The 23,009-nt window shown below is 43.1% G+C and overlaps 1 protein-coding gene and 1 long non-coding RNA gene across 5 annotated transcripts in view; one reads left to right on the top strand and one right to left on the bottom strand.

The window, feature by feature from the left end:
* Positions 1 to 23,009, bottom strand: part of MTERF3 (mitochondrial transcription termination factor 3) — a 97,870-nt gene that overhangs the window by 4,741 nt on the left and 70,120 nt on the right. For 3 of the 4 annotated variants that reach the window (XM_089666641.1, XM_089666640.1, XM_089666642.1), the window contains exons 5-7: positions 9,264 to 9,411; positions 8,147 to 8,218; positions 4,197 to 4,358 (exon numbers count right to left, since the gene is read on the bottom strand). In XM_089666641.1, coding sequence (XP_089522767.1) covers positions 4,197 to 4,358; positions 8,147 to 8,218; positions 9,264 to 9,411 — 382 coding nt within the window. The remainder of the gene's footprint in view (positions 1 to 4,196; positions 4,359 to 8,146; positions 8,219 to 9,263; positions 9,412 to 23,009) is intronic. The other variant, XM_089666643.1, reaches the window with a different exon arrangement.
* LOC149470131 (uncharacterized) overlaps positions 9,162 to 23,009 on the top strand; it is a 39,998-nt gene continuing 26,150 nt past the window's right edge. The window contains exons 1-2 of the long non-coding RNA XR_016310586.1: positions 9,162 to 9,401; positions 21,682 to 21,786. This is a non-coding gene — a long non-coding RNA (uncharacterized LOC149470131). The remainder of the gene's footprint in view (positions 9,402 to 21,681; positions 21,787 to 23,009) is intronic.

Raw genomic sequence — 23,009 nt, 5'->3', positions numbered from 1 at the left:
ATGTTCTCTAACAAACCATTGAGGGCTTCACAGAACAGCTGTATTTATACTGAGATTAAATTACACACAGGTGGACTCTATTTACTAATTAGGTGACTTCTGAAGGCAATTGATTTCACTAGATTTTAATTATAGGTAGCAGAGTAAAGGGGGCTGAATACAAATGCACACTTTTTAGATATTTATTTGTAAAAAATTTTGAAAACAGTTTATCATTTTCCTTCCACTTCACAATTATGTGCCACTTTGTTTTGGTCTACCACATAAAATCCCAATAAAATACATTTACTTTTTTGGTCGTAACATGACAAAATGTGGAAAATTTCAAGGGGTATGAATACTTTTTCAAGGCACTGTACATTACAATACCTGACATCGCTTCCGAATTTTTATTCTGTCCTACGGGCATTTACGTAACTTTAGTAACCTTTTCATTATCGATGAGACTAGCATGCAAAAAAAACAAACAAACAAACAAACAAAAAAAACGGACGATCATTCGCTCGATATTCTCATCGTGTGTGTCTGAAAACGTCTTACAGGACACCATGGTTACTTCAAATGTCACAATCTAAGCTAAAGTTAAATGAAGTACATTGCAATTCTCATTTGTTAAAAAAATATATTGCTATAAAAAAACTTGCAAAGAGAAGAGTATACATTTAGGAAACATGCTGGAAAAAGCTCTTTATATAGTGACTGCTGAGCTATAATAATGTCAAAAACATAGGAGGGGGACAGTTATCTTTTCTGCTACACAACAAGGCTAAACAACACAGGGAGACAGATTGTGAGACTTATTTGCTACAAGGTTACAGCTTGGAGTCATGAAAAAAAACAAAACTGGCATTCAGGAAGCAGCACGATTGCTTCTGAAATGCCTGATAGCGGCTGCTTAGCCACACACTGAAATGCGATCAGAGAATGAACAAGTGCAGACGTAGCCGAACATAATTTTTGTTTTTATGAGCCTCCCATTTAACATAGGGGAATGGTTACTAAAAATGGTGCACACAGAATCTGGTGCAGATGTGCAGAGAAACCAATCAGCTTCCAGGTTTTATTGCCAAAGCTTAACTGAACAACCCAAGTCAGATGCTGAATGGTACTATTCAGAATGCACCAGTTTTAGTACATCTCCCCCATAGTTTTACTAGCTTATGACCCTGCCAGCAGATCTGTTATTTTTCCACTTCCTGTAATACGGTGACATTGTTCTGCAGTGAAATGGCATTGTCATGCCATGAGTAGAGTAGTCTCAGATGAACATTTTGTTTTCAATGGACTTTAAAGCAGAACTCAACCACTCCCAAATTACCTCCATGCCCTGTTCCGTATTGCCTTTTTAAAAAAAAGGGCTGCGAACGTGTGCCACCGGTCTCTTCCAGGCATTTGGGAGCTGACAGAGATTGGTGGTGCATTTCCACATGTGCACACACTGCAGCAACTGTACCTATGCACAGACATCAGCTAGGCATGTGCACAAATTGCGGCTTACAAACACACTGCCACCTGGGATAGACGTGATGTAGCAATCCCAGGAGGCAGTGGGGTCCAGGCTGGAAACCTGTAAGTGAAGAAAATTTCACCAAAAAATAGGAAGAATGCTAAAAAAAAACATTTTGTAGCATTTGTGGAAGGTGGTGGGGGGCTGGCAAGTAAAACAATGTTTTTTAGGTGAATTTAGTTTCGCTTTAAAGCAGAATTATGGCCAAAGCTCTTTTGGCCATACTTCTCCTATGAATCACAGGTGTGCATTTAGTTCTGCACTCCAGTGATCCATATTCAACCAACAGCAGGCTAAAGTCCACTGTCGGCTGACTATACTGAGCCAGTTCAGACTTTGGAAAGATCCCAGGTTTAAAGTCAGAATTCACCCAGATGCCAGGACCGGCAGCTGCCTCAGCCTCTCTGCACACTGAAGACTGAGAAAGTAGCGATCAGTGGTCTTTGATCACTCAGTTCTCAGTCTTAGAGGCGGCAGGGGACAGATGTGACACTGAACTGATGCTGTATCCTCCTAGATGAGTATGTAGGTTTAGTTTTCTTTATATGTTTTTTTTTTTTAAATCCAAATAAAATGCACACATTAAAGCTCAATTCCAGGTAAAATTTTTATTTTTTAACAGGTCATAAAATCTTCAATAAACTATTGATTTATTTTTTGATCAGTCTTTCCTAGTAGGAATAATCGATCTATAGTCAACAGAACAATAGATCGATATGCTACATATGGGGAAGTGGAATTCAAATAGATAGTTGGAAGATATGATTGTAGATTATCCAGCAAATATCTGTTTCTACCAGGCAGCCTCATAATCCTATCAATCAAAATACACTTCTCAAAAAATTTAAAGGAACACTTTTTAATCTGAGTATTGCATCAAGTCAAATAAACTCCTGGGATATTGATCTGGTCAGTTAAGTAGCAGAGGGGGTTGTTAATCAATTTCAGCTGGTTTGGTGTCGATGAAATTAACAAGAGGTGCACTAGATGGGCAACAATGAGATGACCCCCAAAACAGGAATGGTTTTACAGGTGCAAAACCTTCAGGAAGATGCCGCCGGACAAAACGTACGTCGAAACGTGATTCCGTCACTTCCGGGTTCCGGGGACATGACGTCTGGCCCTGCAAGAGTGAGGCTTGGAATGCACGTTGGTCATTTTTGAAATTTCTCAGACTGTACATACTGGTGCCGATTTACTAGGCACTGCCACATGTGAGTGCATACCTGTTTTATATACGTATCACATTAATAAATGCTACACTTAGAACGCTTACATTTCTTTGGTTTAGTTGAGTGGCTTGGCGATATTCCTCATAAGGCAATGAAAACCTGATACAGAGTACCCAGTCCTTTGGAGAGTTTACTGGTAACTCTAAATACCATGTCCCTGGGCTTGTCCTATGGAGAGCCGGTGAAGGAGAGGAACACCCTAGGATAGCCAGAGGTGGACGTTCCAGCATATATAAAAAATGCGCTTTTGACCGCCTGTCACTTGAGCCTGAGCTCCCGATCCCCAGCTGCACTGTACGTCGGCACTGGGACCCGTCACACCGCTCAGCAAAGTGAAAGCAAAGGGAAGGAAAGTGTCTTCTGCGCTTTCTGCTTCCCCCTAGAGTGCAATACTCAGGTGTGTGATGGAAGCTAAGGTACTGTAACTGTTCATAGGGCTGTATACATGTACCTGTGTGTGTGTACGTGTGTATATGTGTCTGTACGTGTGTGTGTGTGTACATACGTGTGTGTCTGTGTTTGTTTTTATATGTGTGTATATGTATTTTACTTTTTATCTCGACCCCTGTCCTATCAGAACTGCTTTTTTAGGACTTGTTCGTAACGGCAGCAAGGACTGCTGCTCCTCTGAAAAGCAACCCATGCTCAGATCGTTTTTCAGAGGCATTTGACAGGTGGTAAAGAGGCAATATGTTGCATCCTCACCACCTGGTTTAACCCCCTAAAAAGCAGCATCAATCACCACACCACAACTGTGTTGCAGGGTGGTTGTAGTTCAACTCCATTCACCTGGAAGTATACTTCCAGCTGTGGCAACAGCATGTGTATACCCCCAGCTGCTGTTTCTGCAGGTAAAGGGGGGAGCAGTTGGGGGTGGTAAAAGCAGCTCAATTGCATGGTTTTACCACCCTCCAACCCCACAAGTGAACAGGCCCTTGGTTCACACCTGTGTGGCTGTGTGTAGGGCAACCCATTCAATTCAATGTGCTGCCTTACCCGCAGAAATGCAGGGAAAGTCATCTCAGACCTTAGTTTTAAAATTGCACCACACCAAAAACACCCCGCGTTTGCCAATGTATGGGGGTACCCCTAAAGAGCAGAGCATTAGTCTGCGTGTCAGGAATGAGCGCGATTTTGCGTGTGTTCCGCGACACACAGTAACATGAAACAAGTCCTGGACAGGGGCGCCTCGCGACTGAAAATACTTTTCAATGGCACCCCGACTGGAAAAAGGTTGAGAAACACTGATCTACAGTACTGACAGGTCCAACAGGCAATGAAAGGATCTTACATGGAGGATCTCATACATTAAAAAACTGCTGTGTTGAAGTTAGTGATAGACTGCATGATATTTAATTTGGAATTCTGCCCACAGTTACACCATAAAAGGAATGCTATTTGGAAGAAGCTGATAAAGTTCTAAAACATGAATATTACAAAAATAAAAGTGAATATACCTGTGGGAACTTTGTGATCATGTTGTGGGGAATCCCCATAGTGTTGTGCACATAATCAAATGTTTCTGTAAGTCTTTTCTTGTTTGCTGTAAGCACTTTGGGAACTCTCAAAACAACATGCTGGATTTCATTTTTGCGGAACCCGAATTCTATTTCGAACACCTACTGAGTAAAAACAGAGTAAGACGGTTTTTCAAACAATTTAATACAATTCCCAAGTAAAACCTTTGTAACTCAAAGAAAAATGCAGTGATGAAGAACCGTGCACACTGCACAGGAACAGGGGGTCTTGGATTGCCAAAACAAAGTACTTTTGTCATCCCACCACTAGAGGACAGCTTAACTATCAAAAAGGAGAAGTTCACCTTTTTACCAAAAATAATAAAATGCACATTTTTTTGCATGAGCATTTTATTTTATTTTTTTTTTGCAGTAGCCTGAAAACTATTGTACCGGCTATCAGCAGATTGCTGTTCCTATGCAGATCTTTCAGTATATTTTATTTATTACAGGTACTTATATAGCGCAGTCAATTTATGCAGCGCTTTACATTTATATTGTACATTTACATCAGTCCCTAACCCTCAAGGGGTGTACAATCTGAGGTCCCTAACTCACATTCATACATACACATACTGGGGCCAATTTAGACAGGAGCCAATTAACCTACCAGCATGTCTTTGGAGCGTGGGAGGAAGCCGGAGTACCCAGAGGAAACCCACACAGGCACAGGGAGAACATGCAAACTCCAGGCAGGTGGTGCCATGGTTGGGATTCAAACCAACAACCCTAGTACTGCCAGGCAGAGATGCTAACCATTTAGCCACTGTGCTACACCCAATATCTGCTTGCCTGTATGGGATGTGGAGCACCCTGGTAGTGCACTGAGAGCTACTAGCCAACAGCCACTAAGGCTGTTGGGACTTGTAGTTTATCATTCAGAAAGTAAAGTGAATGAGTGATGCAGCTGGAGCCCCACACGACCACGTTTTTTTTAAATACGACAGCTAATGGGGGGAAGACAAGATCCCCCGCTAGCTGGAAAAGCTAGGGAGCGTGGGCCAGTGCATTCATAACATGTTAAATTACAGCCTGAATATGGGTGTAACATGTAACATATCATGAAAGGTGAACGTATCCATTAACGTGGTAGTAAACTCTCCTATGGTTCGTTTCCACATCCAAAACACACTGCATGGTGTTACTGCTACCTGTTTTTTGTTTTTTGTAACATTAACTTAACGTTGGACAGAAATTTTACATTGTGGGACTGCAACGCAACTGTGAACCAAGTGTTTGCTTCACAGCTGCACTACAACCCCTTTGATCTCAATGGGTGATGCTGACTATCAATCTTTGCAGCTTGAGTCAAAAATACTGCAGGCGCAAAGCAAGTACATTTTTGTTACTTAACCACTTGCCTACCAGGCACTTATACCCCCTTATTTACCAGGCCAATTTTCAGCTTTCAGCGCTGCCGCACTTTGATTGACAATTGCGTGGTCATGCAACATTGTACCCATATGACATTTTGATCATTTTTTTCTCACAAATAGAGCTTTCTTTTGGTGGTATTTAATCGCCACTGAGCATTTTACTTTTTGCGCTATAAATAAAAAAAGTGCAAAAAATTTGAAAAAAAAAAAGTTTCTTTGTTTCTATTATAAAATTTTTCAAACAGGTAATTTTTCTCCTTCACTGATGTGCGTTGATGAGGCAGCACTGATGGGCACTGATAGGCAGCACTGATGGGCACTGATAGGCAGCACTAAAGGGCACTGATAGGCAGCACTAATGAGGTGGCACGGATAGGCGGCACTGATAGACAGCACTAATAAGGTGTCACGGATAGGCGGCACTAATATGCAGCACTGATAGGTGACACTGATGATGGGTACTGATAGACGGCACTGACTGGCATCACTGCTGGGCACTGACTGACGGCACTGAGTGGCACAACCGCTGGGCACTGACTGGTGGCACTGACTGGCAGCACTGCTGGGCTGCACTGGTGGGTGGCACTGGTGGGCGGCACTGGTGGGTGGGCACAGGTGGGCAGGCACAGGTGGATGGCACTGCTGGGCACAGGTAGGTGGCACTTCTGGGCACAGGTGTGTGACACTGCAGAGTGGCACAGGTGGGTGCACTGCTGGGCACAGGTGGGTGATCTGCTGGGCACAGGTGGGCGGAGCTAGTGGGCGCACTGCTGGGCACAGGTGGGCAGAACTTGCGGGTGGCACTGCTGGGCACCGATCATCAGGGCACTGATCATCAGTGCCCTGATGATCGGTGCCGATCCCCGCTCTGACAACTGCCGGTTCTCGGCAGTACTTTCCTCACGATCTGACAGCGTGAGGAAAGTGCAGCCGAGAACCGGCACTTGCATTTCCCTCTGATCAGCGTGTCATTGGACACCGCTGATCACGTGGTAAAAGGCCGCTGTGATTGGCCTTTTACCACATCACGTGAGCAGCTGTGTCCGTAGAACACAGCGATCACGGAGATCGCCGGGTGCGCGCCCCCTGGGGCGCGCAGGAGAGCGCGTTCTGGGAGGATGTCATATGACGTCCACCCCGAACTGGCCGGCCGCAGTGCAGCCGTCATTCGGCTATCTGCGGTCGGCAACTAGTTAAATTTAAGGGAAAACTATAACGGCATTTTACTTTCATTGTTAATATTGTTATAGTATTCTTGGATGTTTTCTAAAACTGACATAAAATAGGTATTTTACATATAAACATGTATTACCTTACAGCGGAGCTCCAGCTGAAAAAATAAATAAATAAAAGTCAGCAGCTACAAAAACTGTAGCTGCTGACTCTTAAAATACAGACACTTACCTGTCCGTCGGTCCAGCGGTGTACTCACCACGGCTGGTTTCACTGGCCGTCTTCTCTCCATGGCGCCGGCATCTTTAGTGTGGGCACCCGGCCGTGACAGCTTGCAGCTTCACAGCCGGGTGCCCACTGCGCATGCGTGAGAAGTGCTGCACTTTGTGAATGGCCCCGTAGTCTTCCGGAACCTGTCACGCGTCCCAGAAGACTACAGGGAGGGAGGGAGGACACAACTTCCGCTTCTGATCACATAGGCGATCGCAGAGGAAGTGGGAGCGGGTACCTGTCAAATCCTTAATCGGAAGCGGGGGACAAAGCATTAAAGCGGAACTTCCCTTTTTGGGTGCAGCTCAGTTTTAAGCATCTCCCCTTAAACTTACATCATAGTTTCTTTCTCAGAAAATAGGTGCAGGAACCCAACCATGACCCCCCCAAATCATATTAAATAGTAGGTGTGGTCAAATTTCACTAAAAGTGGGAGGGTCTTAAAGGGGCATTAAATTCCAGGAGTGCCTCCCATCTTCTCCCCCCTTCTTAAAAGCTCCACCATTGTCCACGTCTTACTTTTGTTGCTGTATTAAGCTGAAGCACCCAGTCGGCTCTAGTACCTCCCTGCCCACTGTAGGTGGCTCCTCCTCTCTCACTTGCAGGGAGATCCTCCAGTGGGGGTTTCGGCACCTGCACTGCACCCTGGGCACCTGCCTCTCCCTTGTCGTCATCCTGCACTCAGTGGGAGAGGCTCAGGAGATCAAATAAATGGGAGCCATTGGGAGACAAGCTGTCACTTGTAAACACAGAAGTCGTACTTCTTTGTATACTAGTGGCAGTGGTGAGCATGGAGCAGAGAGTTTCAGCTGAAAAAAAACATGTCTTACACTATAAAAATTATATAAAGAAACACTATACATTCCCTTTTAAAGTATACTTTTGTTTCAGGTACCCTACTTGAAAGCACTGCCAATACTGTTACTATACAGGGTGGTCATTACCAGCAATTGATTAAGTGGATAAAAAGATAGTCACACAGGTACCATCATCCAACAAGAACATTGTATGCCCAGACCAAACTAAAACAGGTGTACCAGAAATGAAAAAACAAAAAAACAAAACATCAACCTTCAAATTCTCCTTAATTGGCTCGAGACTTCCTGTGAGCATTCTGGGGAGGCGTGTTACCATATCGCGGGTCTATAATAAAAAAATGAAAATAGATTAAAAATGAAGGGAAAAAAAAAACCCACACACATTTATATCTAACTAAATAGACAGTTATTAGTGCAACAATGTAGATCTAAAGCCAAACTTTTTGTTTTAGGTTTTTTAAATAAAATGTATTCCTATTTAACCTCCTATTAACCCTTAGTTAACACCCAACTCTGGGCCCCACTGCAAGGGTTAACAGCTTGTTTTGTCCAGGGGAGAAGAGAAACAGCTTTACTTACCTGATCCTCCACTCCTCCAGCAGCCGGCGCTGCCCAATGATCTGGCAGTGGACTGCCTTTTAGTGTCCTTATGTCCAGAGCAGGGTTATGGGCCCTGCTCTGGTCTTGAATATGGACTGCGGGGGTGAGAAGCTGTGGGGACTGGTCTAGCTGTGGTGAGAGCAGCAGAGGATCGGGTATGTTTATTTCCTTAAAATTTTCCCTAAATATAAATGAGAAATTAACCCTTGCTGGCCGGGCACAGCCCCACTACAAGGGATATTCCCCCCCAAAATTGGGCATTAACCCTAGCCAGCCCTAATTAACTCCTTCCTCCCTTAAGCTATATTTTTTATTTCTATTTTTTACAATTTTCCACCTTCATTCTCTTTGTTTTAAATGACAGATTAATAGATTTATGGAATTTATAAATTACAGAATAAAAACGTATACTTATAGTTCTTTTTAAACGAACAGTGGTCAAAATAAAAAAATAAAACTCCTTTTATCCTCTTTTTGTTTAAAGATTCCAAAGGTATTAAAATCATTTTTGCCAAAAGAGTGTCTAGCTCATAAAAAAGGTACATTTTAATACGTTATCTTAGGCACTAACAAAGTTATCCCTAAAAAAAACAGGAGTGTACAAGAGCTGAAGTGGTTAACATTCAGAATAGTGATGACTACACGGCCTGATGTTTTTTTGGGCAGAATATCTCCTGAGAACTAGCACACGGTGGCGCTCCATGCCTGAAGTGCATAACAAGGGGAGGAAAATCAAATATCAGGAGTGTGTTAAGCTGACCCATGCTTACGTTCTCTGCGCTGAGCCCCAGCTGATTTTGGAAGAAGCCAAGCCGATTGTCCAACCTATCCACCGAAAAGTTCAGCAGATAAGGGGCTCTGGAGACCATCTGAGCTATGGCTTGCTGGCTGAATTTTCTTGAGCGCAGGTAAGCCACCCTATAGGAAAAAGATCAGATATAATGAGGACTTGTCCCACCTACGGAGACAGACACACGTGCGAAATGTGCAGCATGTCCTATCTGTCAGCGAGGAACCAAAAAAGTTATTTTTAAACAGTATGATTCAGCACAGCCAACTTGTCCACACGGTGAAAATTAACCCAATGTCTACAGTAAGAGAGGACAAAGCAGAACACCATCAGATTGGCTCTATGCCAAACACTTGTATCTCTTCATTGAAACATTTCAAGGTCTCATTCACACAGGTGTAATCAAATACAGTAATACCTTGGTTTACAAACGCCTCGGTTAACGTAATTTTTGGTTTATGATTGAAAATCCATTGAAAATAATGCCTCGGTTTAGTACGAAGTGTATGTTAGTGCTGATTTTTAAATGCAATTGCCGTCTTTTTTTTTTCCTTCACTATAACTCACAGGATTAGCTGTCACTTTCCCTGGAGTTAACAGAAACTTTGTTTCTTTTAAGAAACTAAAAGGACACATTGTTTCTTTTAACTCCAGGAAATAAACTAAAAGAAAACTTTCTTTCTTTTAGCTGGAGAGAAGTGACAGCTGAATTTCTGAGTTATAGTGAAGAAAAACAAAACAGCGGTATCTACATTTAACAAACCGGCACCATAATAAAAAAAAATGGCGTGGGGTCCCCCCTCCCATCCATACCAAGCCCTTCGGGTCTGGTATGGATTTTGAGGGGAACTCCCCCCCAAAAATAGCGTGGGGGTCCCCACCAAAAATCAATACCAGACCCTTATCAGAGCATGCAGCCCAGCAGATCGAGAAAGGGGGGGGCGTGTGCCCCCCCGAACCACAACAGGCCACATGCCCTCAACATGGCGGGGTCAATGATGTCACATGGGGTGGGGTCACTCAGGTGATGTCCCAGGCTGGCCCCGCCCGTTACATATATAATGTAACTGTCAAATCACCGGAGCAGGCAGACAGCTGGAAGCCATCTTCGGAAGCAGAGCCTTTTTTTTTTTTCTTTTTTCGGGTTGGCGACGGGCATCATGATTGATGTTGGATCTACTGCGGGGGACATTCTTTTAGTTTTTTTTTTAATAAGGGACTTGCCAAAGACTGTGTCCTGTCTTTTTTCACATTACACTTTTTGTTTTTTGTGAATGTGTAGGGGTACCATGTACCCCATACTCATTCACATGGGGAGGGATCTGGGGGGCTTCCAGATTCCGGTAAGCCCCCTGCCCGCAGATGAGGCCTTTGTCCCCATTAAAATGGGGACAAGGTGCTTTGGGGTGAGGAGCCCCCCCCTGCTCCATAGCACCCCCCATGTTGAGGGCATGTGACCTGCCATGGTTCAGGAGGGGGGGGGCGCTTGCTCATCATCCCCCCCCCCCCCCTTTTTTGACCTGCCGGGCTGCATTCCATCATAAAGGTCTGGTATGGGTTTTGGGGGGGACCCCCTCACCATTTTTTTTTTAATTTTGGAGTGGGAGTTCCCCTCAAAATCCATACCAGACCCGAAGGGCTTGGTATGGATGGGAGGGTGGACCCCACGCCATTTTTCAAAATTATTTTTTTAATTGCTGGCAATTTTTTTTACATTCAGCTGTCAGTGGGGAACCCGATGACAGCTGAAACATTAACACAATGTTGTCACTACTAAGATACCGCATGACTTGATAAAATAACTCATGCAGTATTTTAGTAGCGTTTACTTTTTTCTGACCTCCGAAACGGATTAATTGGTTTTCAATGCATTCCTATGGGAAACAGTGTTTCGGTTTACAAATGTTTTGCTATAAGAAAAGTCCTGCAGAACAAATTAAATTCATAAACCAAGGTATTACTGTACTCATATAAACACTGGATCATGCTGCCAGAAATATCCAGTGTAAAATGGCATGTAAGGTGCACACCTTTATGCACATACAGCAATTGGAATTATGTCAATCCATTTTATTACACATAACTAAATTTCTGAACTTATTTGTTTTAGTTTCTTTGTATGTTAGGATTGCATGGGTTGTTACCGATATGTGGTGAAAATTGCATGTCAATAGCACCTTTAGAAATATATTTACCTAGAAAAATGGTGACATGTTAAATGCTTATTTTACGCGCTGTATACTCCGTAAAGTAACTGGCCTAAGGTGATATACGGAGATGAAACAAATCCAACTATATGAGTTGTACCCGTTTATCTGCAGGTTATCTTTGCTACATCTGTTCAAAGTGCTGAATTAATAACCTTGTCTGAGCTGTGGCACTCATTTTTGCACTCAGGTGTATCTCCAAAAATGGACTGCTAGCACAAATAAAGCCTGTGATACTAAGCTTCAAAAGACAAATTGATAGTGCAGTGCTAAACTATAAATAATGATAATCATATGACAAACAATAAAAAGTGCCCAAAAAAAATATAATACATCCAAAAGAAATATGAGAGAGTCCCCACAACAATCCAATTTAATGATAAATAAAGTCCTGTGCAAGTGCAAAAAAAAAATGTCAAATTCAAAGTATATAAAATCTTCCCAACAATCCCACAAAAGGCTCAGGACCCAGAACATGAATCTGCTCCAATCCACCCGTGGTACAACCAGAGAAATCAGCTGCTTACCAGAAAAGACATGACCATTACCTATCCAGCAAATGGGCAATCTGCACTTGTGGACCCAACTATGGCCACCCTCTGGCCAATGGATCACTTCTGCTCCAAACACTTAGGCTGCAAAATCACTCAAAAGACAAATGGAAGCACCTCCATAGTGTTAATCCCAGTAAACATTCATTTATAAAAACAGCTTAAAACACTTACAATGTGACCAAGCTGAGATTGGCCATACAGCATATACTGTATACAGAGTTTACTTTGGTGTTCCTATGGGTATAGTTCGGTCCCACTCCTCTAATCATTCTCAGTGCATGATGACGTCACTCCCTTAGGCCCCTTGATTTGAATAATGACACTAACTACTCTATCTGGAGTTTGCATGATCTCCCTGTGCCTACATGGGTTTCCTCCAGGTACTCCAGTTTCCTCCCACACTCCAAAGACATGCTGGCAGGCTAAAGTGGTACTACAGACAGAAGGTTTTTTTGCCTTCATGCATCCTATGTAAGGAAGTGAAAAAACTTCTGTATGCAGCACCCCCTCACACTTATCTGAGCCTGATCTTGATCAAGCGATGTGCATGAGAGCTAAGGCTCTCTCCCTCCTCATTAGCTCAGAGACAGCAGCAGGAGAGTTGGCTCTTGCTTCTGTCAATCACAGCTAGGGAGAAGGAAGCGAGGGGCGGGGCAAACAACCCTCTGTGTGTTTATGGACACACAGAGCCAGCTAGGGAGCGAGCAAGCACACACGAGTGCCCCCATAGCAAGCAGGTTGCTATGAGGACACTCGGCAGAGGTGAGGAGCTAGGAGCGCCGGTGGGAGACCCAAGAAGAGGAGGAAAGGGGCTGCTCTATATAAAACCATTACATAGAGCAGGTAAGTATAATATTTAAAATAAAAAATGTTCCTTTACAATCACTTTAATTGGCTCCTGTCTAAATTATCTCTAGTATGTGTATTGACAAGACAAAGCACAACAGGGTGCACTCTCCTCATGCACTACCGTGGTATCAACCGCTTTGTTATAAAAAAAAAAAGTGACAATACTCACAAAAAAATGACATGCTCACAAAAGGACCATGAAAACAGACATGGTGAATCAGTCCTAGGTAGCAGGGTCCTGTAGAACAGGTTACCAGTTGTAAGAGCTGACACGTTTCTGGAGACGCACTCCCTTCCTCAGAGCCAAGTCATTACAACTGGTAACCTGTTCTACAGGACCCCCGCTACCTAGGACTGATTCACTTGGTTACATGTCTGTTTTCATGGTCCTCTTGTGAGTATGCACTTGTCATTTTTTTTTCATTATAATAAAGCAGTTGATACCACGGTAATGCATGAGGAGAGTGCGTCCTGTTGTGATTTTTCTTGTCAGTGCTAAGATTTCCCCATCTTCAGAGAGCTGCACCTCAACTAGTGACAGTTACCATGAGATTCTGCGAAGCATGAAGAATTGAGCGCTGGTGGTCTTTTGACTTTTACTTAGATTCTAGTATGTGTATGTGAGTTAAGAACCTTAGCCTGAAAGCTCCTTGAGGGCAGGAACTGATGTGAGTGTACAGTACAATATAAAAATGTGAAGCGCTGCGTAAATTGCCGGCACTTTATAAATACCTGTAATAAATAAATCAACATTTGGAGGATGCAATTGTATCTCACCTCGAAATCTCATAATCTGATCAATCAAAATATGATCAATATAATGAACAAAGCACCTTAGTCCTGCCAAGTGATTCAACGATGAAACCAAATCTAAATCTAGTCTAAATCGATCAGAAGGGAAGTTATGCCTGTTTGATTGTTTGCCGATTGGATCATTTTGATTGACTCATACATCGATCGGATAATAATATCAAAGCATAAGGGATGTTGTCTTGTGATTGTACAATCGTATCTGAATGCGTGACAAAAATATTTCAAAAACTATTCAAGAACTATTGCTTCAGTTTGGTTTCAGTGCATCTCATCTACTCTCTGATGCTTATGTCAGTTCCCCTGTACAGTTCCCCATTCAGTATCCTCTGTACAAGACGCACCCGTCTCTGTACAGCAATGAAGACACTCCATTATCAATGTCGTACTTTATCATGAGAACTCCCCTAAGGGGAAGCAGGTATACCTGTGTTTTCATGGCCTACACACCCTGTGATAACACTGTTATGCAACACCTGTGTGGAATCTGTGTACAACAAGGCCTTGTGTGTAAAATTTGGCAGCGGCATCTCTGTATTGAATGGGGAACTACATGGGAAAAGCACCAGCTGTGCTGAGTCGGGTGGAGACCTTTTACAAGAGCTGGCAGAAAGGAGACAAGTTAGACGAATAGAAACTGGAGACGACGAACAATGCCAGCTCCACATTTTCCACAGGTATGTTTACCGACTTTCGTTGTCTACGTACTACTAAAGGTGAGAGAAATACAAAGGCTGCTGCTGCAGAGATCGCTTCCTGAAAATGCTAGTTTGCCTGACAGCCATGCTGGTTTCGGTTTTCACTATTATGAGTCCTGGAACATGTACAAGCAGATACCGACCCCTGACTTTCACCCAGAACAAGGATGGAGGTCAGGAAAGTCAAAGTACTGAAGCCAGAGGACCAGAATAACTGCACGTTTACAGGGTAGTCACTGGTGGCAGCCCCCATAATCCTCTGATGAAATGTTTCCCATGAAAATGAACCTGTACTCCAGTAAACCCAGCTTAAAGTGTATGCATACCGTAACAAACAACTTGTCTACAGTTGTGCTCACATGTTTGCATACCCTGGCAGAAAACATTACATTTTGGCATTGATATTGAAAATATGGCTGATCATGCCAAAAAAAAAAATGTCTTTTATTTAAGGATAGTGATCATATGAAGCCATTTCTTATAGTTGTTTGGCTCCTTTTTAAATCATAATAACAGGAATCACCCAAATGGCCATGATCAAAAGTTTCCATATCCTGGAATGTTTTGCCTTGGTACAGACACACAAGGTGACACACACGGGTTAAAATGGCAATTAAAGGTTAATTTCCCACATCTGTGGCTTTTTAATTGCAATTTAATTTAATTGTGTATATAATCAATGAGTTTGTTAACTCCCATGTAGATGCGCTGAGCAGGCTTGATACTGAGCCATAGGGAGCAGAAAAGAACTGCCAAAAGACCGGAGTAACAAGGTAATGAAACTTGAGACAGATGGAAAAGGATATAAAAAGATATCCAAAACCTTTAATATGCCAGTCAGTACTGTTCAATCACTTATTACAGGGGTGGGCAACGGTGGCCCTCCAGCTGTTGTAGAACTACAAGTTCGATGAGGCATTGCAAAACTGGCAGTTACAAGCATGACTCCCAAAGGCAGAGGCATGATGGGACTTGTAATTCACCAACAGCTGGAGGGCCAAAGTTGCCCACCCCTGACTTATTACATAGTACAAAGTTTGGGTATCTCTTGAAACTAGGGATGCACCAAAATGCCGGTGGCCGAAACGTTTCGGCTGAAAACACCACTTTCGGCTGTCGGCCGAAATTAAAAAAAAAAACACTGATACGGGTGCCGAAAAAACCCCGCCGCCACACATCTCTATGCCCTTGGAGGACCGGAGCGATGTCACTTCTGGTTCCAGGTCATTTTTTTTTTTTTTTTTATTTAAAGCGCTAGATCAATGCTTTTTTTGATGTAATGCTTTACATTGCAGAGGAGAGATATGGGGTCTTACTGACCCCATGTCTCTCCATAAAGAGGACCTGTCACTAATTATTTCTATCACAAAAGATGCATGCATTTGTGATCAGAATAAAAGTATTTAAATTTTTTTTTTTAAAAGGAACAATGCAAAAAAAAAACAAAAAAAAAAAAACTTTAAATACATTTTTTAAAAAAAGTTTAAAGTGTCCCTGTGCCCCCGTGCGCACGTAGTGGTGAACACATACGCAGGCCATGCATATGTAAATGGTGTTCAAAGCACACGCGTGAGGTATCACCTCGAACATCAGAGCAACAGCAATAATTCTCGCACTAGACCTCCTCTGTAACTTTCCACTGCTAACCTGTAGATATTTTTAAAGCATCACCCATGGTGATTTTTAAGTACCGCAGTTTCACGCCATTCCCCAAGCGTGCACAATTTTAAAGAGTGACATGTTGGGTATCTATTTACTCGCCGTAACATCCTCTTACATATTTTACCAAACAATTGGGGTATTTATTGTTTTTTTTAATCAGTGTATTTTTTTCCAAAAAATGTATATTCATTTTTAAAAACTGTACATTTCGGTTTCGGGTTTCGGCCAAGTGCATTTTGAATTTTTGTTTTCGGCACCAGAATTTTCATTTTGGTGCACCACTACTTGAAACCAAGCAAAGATCAGGTAGACCAAGAAAGATTGCAGCCACAACTGCCAGAAGAATTGTTCATAATACAAAGAAAAATCCACAGTTAACCTTTTTTTTTTTTCCAAGAGAAAAACAGGCTGCTCTGGAAAAAGACAGTGTGGTTGTTTCAAGCAGCATAATATGACAATACTTGAAGATACAATACTTGTGGCATTGGCGCAGTAAAGGCTTCTGACGACTCAACCATGCAGCTCATTTTTGTTCAAGTATCAAAACTCAGTAAGCTCTGACATGACTCTTACTAGCAGCGCATGTAGTGAATGATGAAAGTGAGGCTTCCCACCAGTTGGTGTCTTATTACACAGCAGAAGCAAAAGAATCTTACATCACTTCTGCTTTCAATGCGAAACATGTCACTTTTACACCTGCAAATCATGCAGTGTTTCCATAGTTTTGTCCAATCCCTGTAAATAAAGCCTGAAAAACTAAACTTATGCAGCAACCAACTAAGAACTGGTAAGCTGCGATATATTATTATTTTTTTATTTATATATACTTTAACGTGAACCTGTGCTCATTTTAAAAGCTTAGAAGTAAAAGCCTTGCCTAGAGGTAGACACTACATGATGTCCGCTATTACCAGAAAAGCAGCTTTTGTGTCCCTCTCCAACTTACTTTTACAGGAAGCCTACTGCGGCCTGGCTGCCGCTGACTTTGTGGCCCGACAACTGTTATTCTCCATTGTGCAGTGAGAAATCAAAATTGGCCATCAAAAGCACTTTCAGTGGACAGGAGAAAGGCGTTTGGTAGAACTCAGCCATTAATTCAGGGGTATCTATATGCACTATATTGCCAAAAGCATTGGGACACCCCTCCTAATCATTGGATTCAGGTGTTCAATCACTTCCGTAGCCACAGGTGTATAAAATCAAGCACCTAGGCATGCACACTGCTTCTACAAACATTTGTGAAAGAATGGGTCGCTCTCAGAAGCACAGTGAATTCAAGTATGGTACTGTGATAGGAGGCCAACTGTGCAATAAGTCCATCCATGAAATTTCCTTGCTACTAAATATTCCACGGTCAACTGTTAGTGGCATTATAACAAAGTGGAAGCAACTGGGAAGAACAGCAACTCAGCCACGAAGTGGTAAGCCATGTAAAATGACAGAGCGGGGTCAGTGCATGCTCAAGTGCACAATGCGCAGAAGTCGCCAACTGTCTGTCAATAGCGAAAGACCTCCATATTTCGTATGGACTTTAGATTAGCAAAACAACAGTGCGTAGAGAGCTTCATGGAATGGGTTTTCATGGTCAAGCATCTGCATCCAAGCCTTACATCACCAAGTGCAATGCAAAGCGTCGGATGCAGTGGTGTAAAGCACGCTGCCACTGGACTCTACAGCAGTGGAGACATTTTCTCTGGAGTGATGAATCACGCTTCTCTGTCTGGCAATCTGATTGATGTGTCTGGGTTTGGCGGTTGCCAGGAGAACGGTACTTGCCTGACTGCATTGTGCCAAATGTAAAGTTTGGTGGAGGGGGGATTATGGTGTGGGGTTGTTATTTAGGGGTTGGGCTTGGCCCCTTAGTTCCAGTAAAGGGAACTCTAAAGGCGGCAGCATACCAAGACATTTTGGACAATTTCATGCTCCCAACTTTGTGGGAACAGTTTGGGGATGGCCCCTTCCTGTTCCAACATGACTGCGCACCAGTGCACAAAAGCAAGGTGCACAAAAGCAAGGTACACAAAGATATGGATGAGTGAGTTTGGGTTGGAGAAACTTGATTGGCATGTACATATTCCTGACCTCAACCTGATAGAACACCTTTTGGGATGAATTAGAGCAGAGACTGCGAGCCAGGCCTTCTCGTCTGAGATCAGTGCCTGACCTGACCTCACAAATGAGCTTCTGGAAGAATGGTCAAACATTCCCATAGACACACTCCTAAACCTTGTGGACAGCCTTCCAAGAAGATTTAAGCTGTTATAGCTCCAAAGGGTGGACCAACTCAATATTGAACCCTACGGACTAAGACTGGGATGTCATTAAAGTTCATGTGCGTGTAAAGGCAGGCGTTCCAATACTTTCGGCAATTTAGTGTACATACGATCCTAGGAGGGAACGAAACATCCAAGAGCAGCCCAACTGTCACCTGCCACTCACCGATATGGCCTCCGTAGGATCCTCCATGCAGCCAAACCTCTCCCCACCTGTGTGATCTGTGGGTTGGGGACTTCTGCCCTGGACAGTTCTTTAGTAAACTAAAAGCCATCTATATAGGGTTCAAGTCTGGTTTAAGCCCAGATGAGGTTTACTTTAACATAGAGCAGAGAGAAAAGTTTTGTTGACACTTAAAGAATAAATCAGTCAATGCCCTCAAGTGCAAACTGTTACTCATCTGTGGCCCACCTTGCCTTTTGCATCCTACTTGTTCTGCTGGCTGGCACTGCAGGTTATCTGCTAAAGGTTGGAACTACAGTCTGCAGTATGCATCAAAGACATTATCAGCTCGTGATGAAAGAAGAAGGCTAACAATGATGATGCAAGAGTCACCTGGATCTTTTTTTTTTAGATCTAAATTGTCACCTGCCAACCCAGACCACCACATGGAAAGAACAACCCAGTTCCCCTGCAGCCCACAGCACAGCCCCCGCCACTGACCCAACAAGAGACAGAGACCAGGTTACAACACGAGCAAACTCAAATACAGATCATGCCTCGCTCGCTCACCCACTGCCCTATCACCCACCGCACAAGACCGGCCCCCAACTGGCCAAGGACTGGCACCATGAAAAACCATTGCACACAGCAGGTGACTGACATGTTTGTAAAGGTTGCAATTTTTATTTCTAATAACAATCACTTTAAGGTAAAACATGTCTTGTCTTTAGAATCACCCCACAGGACCGGACACTAACATGATCATTTGTCTTTGAAGAGCAATGAGGGAGCTGTGAGATTTCTAAATATAATGGTGTAGCAATTATTTTGGGGTTTCCATCTCTGGTAGAGCAGACAATATGGAAATGAGGATCTCCTGACACCTGACAGTGTATGTACTTTTGCTGGACTGTGTGTGTCAGGATGGCTGGCAGCTGCTTGGAGAAACATGACAGTGCGCATAGAAGCCTGGCTTCTGTAAAATTTGGCATCACAGTTTTCCTGTACTCATAACACACATGCCAATATCTGCTCCACATTTGGACAGTTATTAAGATAAGACAGATCTAAACCCTACAATACAATTTAGTTGCTGCTGTTCCTAAACGAATGAAAGAAAAACCTCCCCTAGGCCACCACGTACTGCAACACACTGTTTTCATACATTGAGGTGCGTTGTGTTAGGCAATCCATTTACACTGAATGCACCAAGATTTACAGCACCTTTGAAACATTGTGGCTGGTTCACACATCTAAGAGACCTCCACAATCCAGCAACATGAGTGTTAATGCCCACCAGGATCAGTGCTGGAATAAACTCTGCGGATGCCCCCCTAGGCAGTCAAAACTTTGGGGCCCCCCCCTCACAGGTTTCTGTAGGTTTCTCGTGTGTGCACTCTAGTTGTCATGCACTGCCCGGCGGGATCTCTAGTGACCCACTTAACAGGGATTCCCCAGGACGCGGAGTCTAAGCCCCAGTCTGCCTTTTCACCAGAGCCCCTGATGGTGGGGATGGACTTGGCGCAAGACTGAGACCAGGTCGTGGTCCCTGAGTGCACCCAACTGTGGTAGAGGGGTCCCGCTGAGGGTATGTGCCAGGGGTGAGCCTGACGTGAAGAGGCTGACAGGTCCTGGACCCGTGCGGGATGGATGACAATCAGGAGTATGCGTGGTCAGGCAAGCCGGGTCGGTAACGGTGGAGGCAGATCGGTACAGAGCAGTAGGCGAAGAGTAAACGGGTCACGAGCCAAGGTTCAGCAACAGGAGGTCCAACAACATAGGGGTAGGCAGAGGAGTAGTCAGGGACAAGCCAGGGATCAGAGCAGGAGACTGTCAACAGGAATCAGGACAGGAAGGGCGGGCAACTAGGAACTTCACTTCAGAAACAGATACACAGGAACTAGACCTTGTGGCAATCTGATCACCGCCTGGCTAGTTTAAATAGCACACCCTGCACCGTCATTGGTGCCAGGTGCGCGAGTGCGCATGCGCGGCCGCAATTGCCGCCGCAGGCGCCCAGGTCCTAGTGCCTGCACATTGGTGCGCCTAGACAATCTGCGCACGCGCAGAATCGTGCGCCGCGGCGAGCCCTGCAATCCTTGACACTAGTGGACTAATATTGAGCTAAGTAGTGTGCAAGTTGGCTGCTAGATGGAGATGACCAGCACTACTGTACATTACACATAACATAGGCAGCACACAAACTGACATTTGAAAGGAGATGAGCTTTTAAGAGACAAACTGTAATGTGAACCTGATGTCTATGCTTTATGTATTTTAAGTTATTACACTAATACAGTATTTTTTCTATAGAGTCTTTAATGTAAAGTTTTCCTTTCTTTGAGTTGAATGTTTTTTCTATCTTTTGTAAAGAATTTAATAAAGCTTTACCGTAGCTTGTTTAAACATAAAATCGTAGTATTTTGTTCAGTTGTTGCGGGGCCCTTAAACAGTGTGGGGCCTATAAGCCGGTGCCTACTCTTCCTATTTGGTAATCCAGCACTAACCAAGATACTCCACACTAACTGTTCTGTGAAGGATCCAGTTAAAGCTGTATTAAAAAAAAAAAAGTCGAGCATTTCTGGTGCGAGTCCTTGGAGATCGGGAAGACAGTTCTGAAAAGCTATTATCTACGACAGTGGTCTCCAAACTGCAGCACTTTGCTTGCCTTTATCCGGCCCTCGGGGCACATTTCCTCTCACTGATGCAAGACACTATTCCTCCCGCTGACACCAACAATGGGGCATATTTCCTGTTACTGACATTAACAGCGGGGCACTATTTCTCCCACTGACACCAACGATGGGGTCCTACTCCTTCCACTGACACCAACAATGGTGCACTATTCCTCCACCTAATGCCAAAAGATGCACCATTTACTCCCACTGACCCCAGGACAATTTCTGCTCTCAATGGCCACAGTCCAGCCCCCCTAAATTCTCAAGAACAGTAAACTGGCCCTTTGTTTAGAAAATTTGGAGAACCCTGATCTATGACATACCAGAGTTCTATTCGGTTGAGATGTTCCTATACAAGGTTACCCATTCTTTGGCAAGTGTGAAATTTTTAAAGACAGGGGTGAATACTTTAAGTGGTAAAATGAAACCTGAAATTCAGCAGGACCTCATTAGTCAACAGAGATCTTTGAATTGCTTTTTTTTTTTTTTTTTTTTTTTTTATAGATAACAACCTGGATGAGATAGACAACAAACAACTAAAGATAATGACCTAATGACTCCTTCCTTTCATCATATGACAACAATGTCCAAAATGGAATCAGAGAGAAGGCAAGTTATATCTATATTATTATTATTATTGAAAACAACTTTTTTTTAGTTTTGGACAGTTTTTATTGCAGTCTGCGTCACTGCTGGGGAGATTCACCCCTCTGTTTGTGTTGGTGATCACTGCCACTAAGATGGCAAACTGATCCTAAGTCCAAAAATTGTCACCACAGCAGAGCTGAGGGGAAATCCTCCAACACCTGCTACAGTGATTACTCTAATTCTGTTCACTTTGTAGAGATTTCTAAATTTCCTGTTTCATTTCAATGATAGGAAGTAAACGCTCACTAGCACAACACAGGCAGCAAATAAACAAATAAACAGTTGCAAAGCTTCTGAGATATGAATACAAAAAAAAGAAAGACTTGTTTTTTTATTATTGTGCCTTTTTTTTCCCCCAAAAGGTGGACTCTGCCCTTAAAAAGAAAACGAATACAAGCATCTCAAGCAAGGATTAGTCAGCTACAATATAATATATCCTCTCCACAGTCTGAGAATTAGAAAGGATTATTAAGTGGACTAAAGCCGGTCATATACAGATCAAAATTTGGCTGCTTCTGCAGGGACCAGCTGCATTTTGATCCATGTATGGTCAGGGTGGTTGGACACAAGTCAGGCTCCATGCACACTAGCATTTTTCTTTTGCTCAAAAAACACTGGATAAAAAACACTGGTAATAGTGTTTTTTAGTAGCGTTTAGGAGTGTTAGCGGTTTATTTGCATTTTTACAGTACCTGTAGGAAGAAAAAATTAAAAAGCTGTTAGGAGCATTTTAGTAGCGTTTTTTTTTTCTGCCAGAAAATTGCTCCCATAAACTCTACAAAAACAATTTTTTTCTGCTCCTAAATGCTGAAGCTTGAAAAACGGTACGAGCCTAAAATAGTGTGCATGGACACAGGATAGCACTAGTTAGCTTCTAGGAGCAGAAAACAAAAAATTCTGATAACAGCTTCTAGGAGCTTAAAAAATGGAGCCTGAATCTATCGATCAATTTCTGTAAAAGCAGCCTGTTGGAAAAATTTCCCTTGATCAGTACTGCTGGCTTCAGCTGGCGGTGCTGATCAGTGCAGTCTGACAGCGGAGAAGTCTCCATATGGTCAGAATACAATAGCACGGCGCATTGAGTGTATAGATGGGGGAATCGAGTCATTTTCTTTCATTCAACCCACTGGTTAATTGAAAAAAAAAAAAAGGCTCAGGTATAGCCTGCTTAATTCTCTTTTAAA

Source organism: Staurois parvus, unplaced genomic scaffold, assembly GCF_062004578.1.
Source record: "Staurois parvus isolate SC_StPar_1 unplaced genomic scaffold, SC_StPar_1.0 ptg000052l, whole genome shotgun sequence".
NCBI lineage: Eukaryota > Metazoa > Chordata > Amphibia > Anura > Ranidae > Staurois > Staurois parvus.
The sequence above is the reverse complement of the archived record's forward strand: the minus strand, read 5'-3'. Positions and strand labels throughout refer to the sequence as shown.